This window comes from Pyxicephalus adspersus, chromosome 4 (assembly GCF_032062135.1).
Source record: "Pyxicephalus adspersus chromosome 4, UCB_Pads_2.0, whole genome shotgun sequence".
NCBI lineage: Eukaryota > Metazoa > Chordata > Amphibia > Anura > Pyxicephalidae > Pyxicephalus > Pyxicephalus adspersus.
Window position 1 is genome coordinate 51,296,917 of NC_092861.1, and position 14,295 is coordinate 51,311,211.

Here is a 14,295-nt window from a genome sequence, read left to right on the forward strand (position 1 = left end):
ACTGCTTTTTATGATACTAGCTGTAATTATATTAATTGCATATAGTAATTTATTACAATTTGTGTTTCTGCTCAGCTAATATTTTGCATAAACGTCAATATATAATGATTTGGCCAGTGCAGTTTTATATTATAATCTGTTGTTTTATAATATCTGTCACACTTACCTCTTTCCTCTCTCTCCTGCACATGTAGGCAGCTCTGAGACTGGGCGCACCTGCTTTTCTTAATTTATTCACTATTGCCCCTCCCACCAGCCATACAGGAAATTGCCTCTTAATCGCCCTTTACTATTTAGCTGGCTCTGCGATCGTTCAACGTGTCTCCACTAGTGCCGAGACACCTAGCTCTGCTGAGCATTTCCTCTAAACCTGTTGATTAGTTTAGTACTTTCCCTGTCCAGCTCCTGTGTTAAATCCTTGTTGCCCATTCTTTTGTTTATCTGCATGTTCCCTTGTGCTGTTCCAGTGTTCCTCTGTGTCTGTGGTGACCCCTGTGTCACCGGTGCCTCCTGTTGCTTCCTGTATTCCCCTGTGTCTGCAGTGAATCCCAGGTCACTGGTGTGTATCTCCTGGATTTCTGGTTCTTGATCCCTCGACTCTGGCCTTCCTTGACTATTGTCCTGCCTAGTGGTTTGGTACCGTGCATTTTCCTGCCCACCCTGGTGTGCTCAAGGACCGCAAGCTGGCAGCAGCCAGCAGTACAACATCCTTACCACTAGAGGCTCTGGAAAAGACCTGGCAGCTCCTTAGATCCTGCAACTTGGCCCTTCTCAAGGCTCACACAACTTCTCTGCAATCTATAGCGTGTCCTAAATTGGACAATATCTGTATCTATTTTTATATTATGTATATAATCTTATTTTACATATAAAATTTTAATACATGGCAAATGTTCCTAAAACACTATGGCTTTACTTTGTCTAGCTCTGTCTGTATAAAACTGAGTATGAATTATCTAGCTTCTGCTCACTTTAAAACAAATCCAGTTGAAGTCTCATACATTTAATCTTTTTATAGTCTTGTACTCCTTAATTTTTGTAACCGCTTTTTTTTCTCTCAGTTTTTTTTTTTGAAATGTGCTTCTTCTCCACTCCAATGCTTTATGCTGTCATTGCTGAGTAACAGCAATACTCAAACAGACCTGCAGAGGGGGAAAGGGAGGAGCCTAACCTGTGCAATTCTGAGTGCTGTTTACTGTCTAGAGTAGGTCTTACTCTGGGGCCTATTGGACTGCTGGGCCATATTTAAAAATTTAATTTAATTTATAAATTAAAAGTTAAGGTTAATTTCTGTAGTAATACTATGTAATACCATGGCCTTACAGCCGTAGAACCTTAGAATAATCTGGTAATGTTTTGAACCCAGAGTGACAATCACTTCAAAGAGAGCTGTAATGCTTTTCATGCATATTACTTGCGGTGTGTTTTATACAGAAGGTACTATTTTTATTAAAATATCTGCTCTGATATCAGTTTTTCCGTATAATGACTATCTGTATTGTACTTGATTATCAATAGTAATAACAATACCATTTTCTTTTAGAAACATTTACCAAAAAATCAAGGACCATGATCTTCTGGACAAAAGGAAAACTGTGACCGCACTGAAAGCAGGAGAGGACAGAGCCATCCTCCTGGGGCTTACCATGATGGTCTGTTCCATTATGATGTATTTTCTCCTAGGAATAACACTACTTCGTTCATACATGCAGAGGTAATTTGGTCTCTGTAACCTCCAATTTGAATATATATGGCCTAATTGCTTTTTCTGAGTTATTTCTTTTATCTCCAAGTACATTCCCAATCTGTTTAAAAACATTCATATGCAGTAGAAGATTTTCAGCAGTTTAGTACCAAACTGATAAGGGCAGAAATTGAGAGCTTTATATTCCAAACACATTTCCATTCTACTGCTTTGTAGCTAGGTACAGAAACATTCAAAAATGACAGCAGATGTCTCTGTGAAATAAAAGTGCACCAGTTTTAACAGTGGGCGGAATTCATCAAAGAATTGAGAAGCAGAAGGGAAGAGACACAGATCAGGTTTAACAGAGAATTCGGAATTTTATTGGCTTAGGGAACTTGAAAAGATTTCTTTGCAAACTGAGATATTCTACAGCACAGCAATGCAGACTGGTATGATTTGTTTAGTTAATTGTGCCGGCTTGGTTTTCTAACCTTCGGGTCTCATACACATATAGACAAATTCCAGCACCAACTATTACTTATTTGTCAGGCATATATATATATATATATATATATATATATATATATATATATATATTAATACAACAATGCATAGAGAAGAATTTTACATATCAACTAAAGTTTACCTTCATCAGCTAGGTTTTTCTGGGAATTGGGAATGTTTAACACCCATAACTATTTGTTTTCTGTCTGTGTTGAGCTAAAGATATTTCTTTTCATTTCCCATGCTTAAAACACAACAAGTATTGAGAGAAAATTGACCTAAAGGGCCTGTATTATTAAAGCTGTCCTAGGCTGGAGAGGATGCACTTTCATTAGTAAGGCTGGGTGATCCAGCAAACTTGAAATGGATTTCTTTAAAGTAATTTGCTATATGCTAGCAAATGTTTTGAATCCTGGACCAGATCCATTACAGGTTTGCTGGATCACCCAGCTTCACTGATTAAAGTGTATTCTCTCCAGCCTTGGAGAGCTTTAATAAATCAGGCTTAAAGTGAGGACCATTGTGTTTGCCTAGAAACTTTCAATACACATAAAAATAATAATTATTATTATTATTATTAAACAGGATTTATATAGCGCCAACATATTACGCAGCGCTGTACACATAAAATAATACATGTAAAAGTTCTGATAGACATCCATCACTGCTGCATTAGCTATGCACTTTGTGTCCAAGTTGGCTATTAAGAGATACAATCCTTCTACCATTTAATTCTTTCCATATTACCAAAAATAATGAGTTGAGTAGGTTTAGCAGCTATAGGCCAGTTACTGGGTTTTGCCTTTTTTGCCTGGTTCTTGATTGTAAATTACTGGGGTTGGATGCATCTAGTGCAAAGAATAGACGTGGTTTCTAAAAACCATAGGAAAACCGTAGTAAAGCCTGAGACCCAAAATTAAAAAATCACTATTTCTAAACATCTTTCTAAATTGAGGTTTTAAATTTTAAAAACCTAAAATTTCAAAAACTCAGGGAACCAGTGATAATTGGTGAAAGATTTGATTGTTTGGTCTTGGCTGCTAGGTCTCTAGATTCCCTTGGATTTTCCTATCTTAAAGAAGCCACAGAAAGATTAAAACACTACAGGATGGTCACACTGCAACTAAGTCTCTGAATACCTTTTTCAAGACCTTGAAGACCTGAGAATATTATACTTGCACTCTAGCATTGATGGCCATTAGCAGCTATCTTGTTGCCACTGCTAAGCTCAGCAAAACATCATCAGGTTAGAAATACATACAACAAAATTATTGGATCATTACTCTGCACATCTACTTATACTTGCATAATATTCTGCTCCATTGGACATAAGTAATGGCCGAAATTAGGTCATTGGTTTATGTGCTGCCATGGCAGGGGATTGATAGGGTCAGGTTCCAGTTCTCTGCTTCTCTTGCTTGTTCTTCTGTTTATTTAGTTCCTGCTTCCGTAACATTTTATCTGAGTGTAAATATACTGTACCTGTGCCTGGAAACAAGACGAAAGGGATAACGCTGATACATTGAACAGCTAAGCAAACAGAAAGGAGTAAAATACTGCCAAATAGGAAAAACACTTCTGTTTACCGATTTCCATCAAGCGGGCTAGTGCTGTATGTGACTGAAATAGATAGATATGGGGGAGGGAGCCAGGAATTCTACCTAATATAGGCGCAGAAAAGGTTATTGTGTATATATGTAAGTAATTTGAGAAATTGGTTGCTAAGGCATAAGAGAATAATAGGTGATACCTCCATTAGCAAGAGTACACCATATGTTAGAAGCACAATCTCAATAATTAAATGCAAAGGTATTGAAGACTTGTCCATTCACCGGTGGACTCACTGGCTACAGGGATATCTGCTACCCTAGAGCCTTAAAGTGTACACCAATCCCACTAAAGTGCCGATAAACACGTTGATGGTGAATTTTAACCACCTTTGACCAATAAATACTGATTTTTGAAAAGATACTGGGCCATCACCTTCTTTACTTGAGTGCTTCTGATATCATCTCCAATACCCTGCTTTTTTTTTTTTGGAAAACTGACCAAGATTGCTGGTTTAGTGGGTGGAGTGGGGGTGCAAGACTACACTAAGAGCCCTATTTTAATACCTGTGTATTTGATCTATTGTGTATATAATTAGGCAGGCACAAAGACATGCAAAAAACAGGGGGGCTACATAACTCTGAGTGGTATCAGTCCCAGAAAGAGCTAAAATCTAAAGGTTTTATCATGGGTGGAAGTCTTAACTAATTGGAGCACCAGAGAAGTGGTGATGGGAGTTGCTGCCAGGGAAGGAGCTTTTGGGGTTGCAGAAAGTTAGAGAGAAGTAAGAGGTTATTCCCACATATTTGCCCACTTACTTTATTTGTTTTTTAGTTTTTTAGTTGTTCTTCGCAACAAAGTTGTGGGTAGGTTGTAGGTTGGGTGAGTTGTCACAGCAACTAAGTAGTTTGGGGGAAGGGGCTCTGTAATGGCGTTATTTATGTGCAAACAAATTGTGGTTTTGAAGTATTCCTGGAGCCAATGGGGTGTGGCTGGGGGGTGTAGGGGTGTGGCTGTGTGGCTGGGGGGTGTAGGAAGGGTGGAATTTTATTCTTTAGGCCAAGAACTCCCCCATACACCTTACTATGAGACAATAACTGGAATGTTATATTATGCTATGATGTGAGGTAATAATAGGACTGATGATTGGTAAATATAAGGCTGTTCTGGACTTTTTGAATCCATGTTGTGCAGTCTGTGTTGGGTACTTATAAAGCAAGGGGGCTGGATATTGACAAATCCAGTAGTCATGTTGTCATGTGGTATTATTCATAAGCAAGCTTTGAAACTGAACTTTGAAGTTCAGGGCTCACTTATGAAAAATATTAAAGGATTATTGTAAATTGCAAAATAGAATTTGCAAATATGGATTATATTTGTACAGTGAGGATTATTACATTGTTTTCACGAAGTACAAAACTGATGAAGAATTGCTGTTTGGCAGACATGCTGATGAATCCATTTAATCCTGGGTCTCACTGTTTGACCCACAGCCAGCCGGAGTACAAATGTATTGAAGGACCTGCAGGCATCTTACAGATTCAAGCAGATGACAACATTTATATGTATTGTTGCAAACATATTCAGAAACTTAAATTTCATGTGACTGCTGCAGATTTATGCTAATCAACTCAGTTTACCCTTGGATCATGTTTTATGGATAACCATACTGAGCCACAAATGCAAAAAGTTACTCTATCAGCACGTACTCAGTCATGGTTATCTTTACAACATTGCCAATTTACGATATTATTAAGCAAGCATAAAGGTGACCTGTCATGATAGAAACATGGAAGCTTCTATTCCTAAAGCAACAAAAATGCTTCCTGCCTGATTTTCATGCTAACCTATTATGTTAATTGTGAGATTGTGATCAAGAACAATTATGCAAAGATTTTAACATAACTTTACTCATCTCTATATCTTTTTAGGGTCAGTAATACCAGACTGGAATCAAAATATAAATTATGCTGTAAAACTCTTAAAAAAAGATACGCCTTATTAATTGACAGAATAGGATGTATGTACACATGGTGTATTACAGCCTGTTATTGTACCACCAGGGAAGATTGATGAACAACGTTGGGGGAATGTATATATGCTAGATTTTCATCTGAGATGAGCACAACCATTTGTTTTGGGTGACAATCATTAGTCTTGGATTTCAGAACAATGTAACCATATTGTATTGAGAATACTGACATATTCATGGACTGCTTGCCACAGCAACAAGTAACAAATAAGTTTTGTTCTGGGTTCTGAATCCAAAAGACTTTGTAGAGCTTTAGGTAGATGACCTAGCAGCTATCAGTCACTTACTTCATGTGCATTAAATAATGAAAAGGCTCGGCATGGGTTGTCTCGTTGTCTGTGTCTTCAATGTGGTGCTATATAAATTCCAGTGATTATGGAATGACAACTGTTATGTCCTCATCACTTCTAATCAACTTTTAAACACCTTGATCTGATGAAGCAGACTTTGTTCCGGGAAATGCATCATCATTTCTAGTGTACTATTGAGCACTTAAGCTTAAGTTTTTATGGTGTGAAATATATGTATTTTTGTTGTTTGCTGTATATGTTATATCAAACAAGTTAAAGCTATGCAATCTATTGATATGTATATACCATCAGAAAGTATTTGGCTTCCCTGTTATATGTGAAAATAGTTATTATTTTTTTAAATAAACCTTGATTTTAATGTACTTTTTATATAGATATCTTGAAAGCCCCATTATCTAGTGCCTTCTCTATAATATTTTTTGAGATTTTGAGGTGTAAATGCTACATCATTGAATTGCACTATCCTTTGGCTCCCCTTAGTTGCTGTTTTGAGCTTTAGGTAGAATCAAACCTCCATTCCTGGGTCCACATTGTACTCAGTAGCCAGATCTCATTATTAGTCTCAGCTGCTCTATATATGCTTCAAAGTCCTTGTATACGCAAACAGGCGCTCAGGGCTTTCTAAGACCAATTTCCGAGTTGCCACGAGTTCAACCCAACTGCTTCTATTTAACTGAATGGGAGTGGTTGGGAATCACTTTGTGCATGCAGTTGCAGGTGAATACAGTGGTGGTGCGGTGTGGTGGATTGTGGCAGAAGTGGTTAAAGCAGCCAGTTGTTTCTATTGATGTAAATGCAACCGCAGCTCACAGTAGTTGGAAGCTGTTGAAAGCAGTTGTGGTTGCTTCCTTACATACATAACTTTACATAACTTTCTGAAACATTAAAACACAGTTCAAACCCCAACAACACTCAACCACATGCAGAGTAAACTTGCAGGACATTGAAGAGCGACAGGTGGGAGCACCAGCAGCTTGGTTTTCAGCAAGTCTGAAAGGGGCCATACTTTCTCTCTGTTGTGTGAGCCTGCAGTTGTGTGAAAAGTGAAAAAGGCACAAATGCTGCCTGTTTGTTGGAGGGCAAACAGAGAAATTCACCAGTAACCCACCTTCTCCAAAACTGCAGGAATGGGGGTATGTTGAATTCTGTACATTCAGGGCCCCCACTTCATATTTGCCACATTTTGTTTAAAATGGCTCACTCCTGTTAGTTGAAACTGTGTTTGCTACGTGTTAACATGGGATATTAGCAGTATCTACATGACTGCTAAACAACCTTTAACCTTCATGTTTTCTCCTAGTACTATTTTTCACCAAAAATAAATCCAACATCCAATATCTGTGAACTACAACACACTACCTTTAAATGTTATGGTTCTCAGGTGACGTTACCACACCTAGGGACTGTTAGGTTGCAGTATATATATTTATGTTCTTGGGTTTAGATATGCTTTATGTCGCTGAACCCTCCTCATCAGCAAATATATAATTTTGCCATTGCCTTGCAAGTGAGAAAGGACTTGACTAATAGCTGTTATCTAGCAATCAGCCATGTAAATTGAAGTAATTACTAATGCCAGACAGCAAGCAGGCTGATTTTTTTATTATTAATTTCACTAAGAAACCTAAATGCCTTATAAAGTTGTTTCACTACCAGCATGATATTCATTTAAGCTCTTTTATTCAGATCATGTATGGTGGATCACTCCAATCTTATTAGTATTGCCTCTAAGCAGATTAATCATTTTCTACTGAAGTTTCAGGTGACAAATATGACCACTTTATTAGGTTTCATTTTCTGTACCACTGAAGCAATTAGATTAAGTCTGTGCCATTTATTCAGCCTTTATGCAATAAAATAGTAATGGGTGCTAAGATTTGTGCGTTAATTGTTTAAAAAAAATAATTTTCTCCTGTTATACCTTTACTTTTACGTTCCTATAGGTTTTTTTCACTCAGGCTATTAGGAAGTGGTTACAGGGTGGCTGCACCCCCTGCCAAGTGCCAGTCTACTGCCACCCATGTGATTCAATGAAAAGCAACAGTTTTGGGTGCTCTTTGCAGCATCTGGCAATCTGTTGTCTGTTCATTCCACTGCCTAAACAAATTACTTTTAGGACAAATGCCAATGCTGTTTTATGTCGCTCAAATGTCCTCAAATTGATCCAGGATATTGTATATCTATAGGTAGTCGCATTTAGCTGGGCTTGTTCTTGTGATGTTTTGCATCATATCCAAGCTGCTTCTTCAGTTCAGTGCTTCATGGGTTCAGTCTGCCAAGCTGCTATTTTTGAACTGATGAAGCAGCTTGGAACACTCCAAAACATCTTTCCAGCCCAAAAAAGAACTTCAGTGGTCTGTATAAGAGAGATACTAATTTTAGCAGAATAAAGCTACGTACACACGTCCAGCGGTTCTCGCCCGATAATCAGCTCATTTGTACAGTCATCCATTGTCCGAACGACCGTCCTGGCGGATCCACCGATGATGGATGACGAACAATCATAATGCAAGGGAAGCGGGAGAGCGTGCAGCAGGATGCCGCTCTATTGCTACCCCTCCCCTCCTCATAGAGCAGAACAGTGCTGTATGTACATAAGTTTCTTGCAGTGCTAGTCGTTGGAAAGGATCTTTCATGATGCAATATTATTGCACCTGTGTATGCGGCTTTAGGCAGTGATCTGTTTGCCCACAGGCAATTCCCTTAGAAAGTGGATCTCAGCAAAAAGTTACTTAGACATGGTGAGCTTGTTCAGAAAAAATATTGTTTTTCTAATAGTGTCAGGGTGTTTGATTAACACATGCCAAGTCTTGAGCTTTATTATGTGTAGGCGAAACTATCTATTGCTAATTAATTTTGTTCTATTTATTGTAATGTTTCATGTCTTTTTTTTATGACTGATAATTCTCAAAGCACTATAAATTGGCCAAAAAGACAGCAGAGCCATGGTTATATTTTTTCAGATGTCCTTGTCCTAATGAAGCTGTGTTACTAGCTGTGTGATAAGGGATAAATCTCATAACTCATTTCGAATTCATGTAACACACAAAAATTATTTAAATTATTTTAACCTGTATTTATTGTACAGCAATGTATAACATGTTGTCACTTCATAAATGCAAATTATTACACATAATAATATAACAAAAATAAAAAGATCTATAAAACCACTTTAAATTCTCTTTAGATAACATAACTCCGCATTCAGCCTCTGTCAAATGTAAACAAACCCTAAAGGTGATAAGATGCAGTATGAAACAGGAGCACTGCAGAAACTGTGTAACATTATAACATTATAAAGACATTTTAGGTATTTGTCTATTAGTTGTACATAATACAAAAAATAATGATTGCAAGACAACATTGCCCCAGGAAAGTGCCCTCCACTTCAAAAAAAAAACAAAACAATAAATATATTGATAGAAGAGTTGTAGCCTATTGTGTTGCCTGATAATAGTTGGAGATTAAAGTGACACATTTTCTGTGTTTAGAGGTTTCTTTTGGTACACCTGCACCTGACACTGATTCATATAACTTCAAAGGGCCACGTCAGATCCTTGATGAGCTGCAGCATTCTGCTGCTGGCTCAATAGCAGTCACAACCACTCCAATTCAGGTCCATGGGAGAGGTTGGGAACAATTTTTTTGCATGTGGCAGATTCCATCACGATGGTCCTATGGTTGTAGAATATCTACCCTGCCGTTGTAGTAGAAAGCAAACCTGGTTGCCCGCAGTGCAGTTTGTCGCTCCGAGGAGCACAGCAGCAGATTGCAATGTATCTGGGACCAACCATTCAGTTTCACACCACAGATGGGGAAGGGCCCTTGGTGCTACAGTGGAGTTAACAGTACACATTCCAGGTGTTAAACATGGATATTCCTGTACTCACTGCGCCTATGGTTGTTCCACTGTATAACTAAGTCTAACTTGTTAATTTTTTGTTTTCAACTCATGGCAACAAGTAAACCTTTTTTTAGTACAAAAGTTGATGTTCTTTTGTTGCAAGAATGGTGTATAACTTGTTGAAACACATAAATTACTACATTATTTATATAGCGCCATCATTTTACACAGCACTGTACAAAGTCTATAGTCGTGTCACTAACTGTCCCTTAAAGGAGCTCACAATCTAATGTCCCTACCATAGTCATATGTCATTAATGTAGTCTAAGGTCAATTGTTAGGGAGAAGCCAATTAACCTCACTGCATGTTTTTGGGAGGAAACCAGAGTACCCGGAGGAAACCCACACAGCCACGGGGAGAACCTGCAAACTCCATGCAGATAATGTCCTGGCTGGGGATTGAACTTGGGACCTAGCGCTACAAAGGCCAGGGTGCTAACCCCTGAGCCACCATGCATTCATTGTTATATTTGTATGTTGCACTGGGAATGTTTAACTTCAAAGATTCTTAATTGTTGATCTTTTTATATCTCTCTTAGTGTGTGGACAGAAGAAACTCAGTGCACATTATTGAACGCTTCAATAACAGAAACCTTCAACTGTTCTTTTAGCTGTGGTCCAGACTGCTGGAAAATCTCACAGTACCCTTGTCTACAGGTCCACGTAAACCTGACCTCATCAGGACAGAAAGTTCTTCTGTACCACAATGAGGAAACTATTAAAGTCAATTCTGAGGTAAGAGCAACCATTTTTGGGGGGGGGGAAGAATTCTGTACTTCTCATATGTATAGGCATAGGTATATTATTTTTGATTTACTGAAAGTAGAATTTGCAAATTGTCCATAAATAAATAAAATTAGATGGGACCCAAACAAAATAAAAGTCTATCTCTATCTTTGCCTATAAATTATAAATAAAAAATAAATATGACAATAAATTATCAGGAAAACAACAGAGAGCACAAAAAATAATTATTAAGGATGAATTAGTATAACTAGGAGTTAAAAATAGGGTAAGTAGAAACAAATTAAAAATAAAATAGCACAGGTCTGTTTATATGCACAGTCACATTGCAGTGCCCTTACTGGTTCCAGGATTTTTATTTTTTAACCTTCATTTAGTTAAGTTATGTGTTTTCTGGACTTCAGCAAAAGCCTTCGGCAAAAACACTATAGGAATTCTATCTTTGAGGGTATTTTGCACAGGAACTGTAGGGGTTTATGAAGCAGAAACTCATCTTTAATTTTGTTCTTTTTTTCACAAATACTTTCAAAACCTTTCAAATGCTTAAAAAAATGCTTAGCAGGTGTTTGGAAAGTATTCCTATTTCAGAAGCTGATCGTCCATGAGATGCTATGTATATAGTCTTAGCTCTACAGAAAACACCAACACAATGGCACAGACTGGTAAACACGTGCAGGAAAAAAGTTTCTAATTAATATTTGAGATAATGAGAGGGCTCGGCATTAGATTGGTGGAATGCTAGGAAGCCATTTTCCTGAACAAAACCTGCATCAGACATTCACAACCAAAAAAAAGGATTACCTGGGGTGGCATTTTAAAGTGGTGAAAGGTTAGAACCTCTGTCCAGTTTTTAGTGCTGTCTGTGTCTATTCTACTCTCAACCAGGGTTCTGTGGAACTCTATGGTTCTTCCAGAGGCTGCTAGAGGTTCTTTGAATTGGTGAGCAATTTGTGCCTTTCTAATAGGTTTACCTGACAACAATTATCTTTTTGGCTAATGCAAAAAGGGTAAGATTTCCACTGGCCAGGAACGTAAAGTTTTTTTCCACTGACCCCCACACAAATGTACTGTGAGCTATGTTTATAGTAATTATAGCAGGGGTTCCTTAAGACATCTTTAAGGGTTTCCCATGTTAAAAGGATTAAGAAAGGCTGGTCTGTACTAATGAATTTTTTTATCACTTCCAACAGACACACATTGCGCTACATAAACATTGTTATGGAGAAAGGGAAACTTCATATGTCTGTGAATCTTCATAGCAGTTATGTCCTGTTCTGGCAATACCCTGTTCCCTCATTTCATATTCAGGACTTAAAGACACATCTCCAAAATGTACAATAAAATTCTAAGAAAACTGCATTGTTTTCCTCACTGCATTCTAATGACGGTATGAAGTTGTTTTTTTTTTTTTTTCAATAAGATGATGAAAAATAAAATTTTCTATATAAACAGTGTATAGGCTTCTTTAATAAAACCTTAGGTAACTCCCAATTTGATTTCTATTAACACTTGTATGGATACTGTACTACAGAGCAGTTATATGAATTGTTTGTTTAGTGCTTAGGAAGAAAATAAAATTGGCAGTAAGAACAAAAAAATCTCTTATGAATGCAATATCTGGAGGCATTGTTATTTTAGAATAATTGTGAATGTATGCAGCATTTGTCAGTCTTCTAGCCGTTGAGCTAATTTTGTACAGGAGTTTAGTTTTTAAGCACACAATTCAGCACCATGGAGAGTGCTCATTAAGGCCATGCAAGACAACAAAAACAACATTCAGTAGAAAATGTTTATTCAAATACATGTTGGTTATGTGAACTCTGAACACAAATAAAAACGTATTTGACCTTATTTGTAGTTATGAGTTGCTGCACCTTTATCGTATATCTCCCCAGTAACTGTTTTATAACAGTTATGAGCTCAAATTTAAAATTACGCATAACATCCCTCTAGCATTATCATCTACCAAGAAGATACAGATTCTGTTTCCACGTCTGTCTGCAATACTCACCTCCTCTTCAATGCTGCCTCCACACTGTAAACTTCTCACTTTAAAATTGCCTTAGGCTTCTGGGTTGACCTAGTGAATGCCCAAGGGACAGCTACAGTTTGTATGCACCTCCAGTAAACTATAGGGATAACACAAATGGTCAAAGCTGTGTACCCCATCAGAAGGGAAGATCCACTTGTAGGGAGGGAGTTGGTGCCTGATGATCAGGCCATGCCAGTGCATACAGTACTAATAGTAATAGATGTCTTTGCTGTGTCTACTGCAATTCTTAATAATGTCCATAGAAGAGAAGTATACCTTTATATACACACTGCATCTCTGATTATAGAGTAATTCTGACATTTAAAACAAACAAATCAATATCAAATTAAACAAATCTAGCTTCAAATTAGATCAGGGGTTTTGCTAAGCACAGATGCATTCATGAATTTCAGAACAAGTCTACAGATTTATAGTATCAGAAATCAACATTTCTTACCAAACCCACTTTGTGTAACTATTTTCTTTTGACCAGCACGGGCAAACATTTTTATCATAACATGCCACTGTAATTTATAAACTATAATCATGTAGACATATTTTGTTATTGTCTGCAATGTATTTTACCAGGTCATCTCTCTAGTGTCAAACATTTCTACCAATCATCAGTGTTTGCATGGTCTATAAACTCTGCACCTGCAAACACATTACAGTCTTTGTCTATGATTTCATATACTTGTGTTTCCAGAAGTACTATGCCAGGTGTGTGAGTTACGGTTGACCAAATATCTGATTGCCAATTGTGGTCACTGAGGTTCCCTGTTTTTTCACATGAGGACAAAACATGCTGGTTTATAATTACAGATGCACACAAAGCTGTCGACTGAAGGTCAGTAAACAGTGAACTGAAAAGATAGGTGGTTTTAAACTCTGTTATTTTGAGGACAACCACAGACACTGTAAAATATTCAATATATATAAGCATTTCATAGTTTTCCATTGCATTTTTTAAATGGTTTCTTTATTTGAAATTGATGTTTTATTCTTTTTTTTTTTTTTGGTAAATGCATCTGATAACATATCTGTGTAGAATATTCTGTGTATTTTACAAAACATATCCTTGTTTTAGCTGTTAGGATTGGTCAATGTTTGCAAAGATATTTGCATTTGCTTTATGCTCATAGATTTAATTTATCACCAGGCTACTCTTTCCAGATGATAAATGCAGGATTTGCCAGTTCAAAGATTTATGTGTTCTGCACATACTGAATATGCATCTCACTAATCTATTCTTCACTGGGCATGGATTTTTTTTTTGGTGTGTGTAATAAGGCCATAATAGGTTGACTTTAAATGTCAAATATATATATATAACCAAGGATGATAAAAACTAATGCAGAAAGTGCAGCCACTTTTTATTTTTTCTCTGGTGCTATCTATTCAATGATAAAATGCCTCAACTTTAAAGTTGTAATAAATTGGTCGACTAGGAGGTACACATTTACTTTAGTTAACTACTTTGCTTATACATTTAAATCCACGTCTGAGCTTATTCACATCGCCTAAATGCTTCCC

General features: G+C 37.2%; 1 protein-coding gene across 3 annotated transcripts in view; it reads left to right on the top strand.

Moving 5' to 3' along the window:
* The window catches only part of KCNMB2 (potassium calcium-activated channel subfamily M regulatory beta subunit 2), a 209,381-nt gene extending 196,915 nt beyond the window's left edge, over positions 1 to 12,466 (top strand). For 2 of the 3 annotated variants that reach the window (XM_072408130.1, XM_072408129.1), the window contains 3 exons: positions 1,544 to 1,714; positions 10,526 to 10,721; positions 11,921 to 12,464. In XM_072408130.1, coding sequence (XP_072264231.1) covers positions 1,544 to 1,714; positions 10,526 to 10,721; positions 11,921 to 11,989 — 436 coding nt within the window. In that variant the 3' untranslated portion in view covers positions 11,990 to 12,464. Of the gene's footprint in view, positions 1 to 1,543; positions 1,715 to 10,525; positions 10,722 to 11,920 lie in introns of all 3 variants that reach the window. The other variant, XM_072408131.1, reaches the window with a different exon arrangement.
* Positions 12,467 to 14,295: the final 1,829 nt, after the last annotated feature.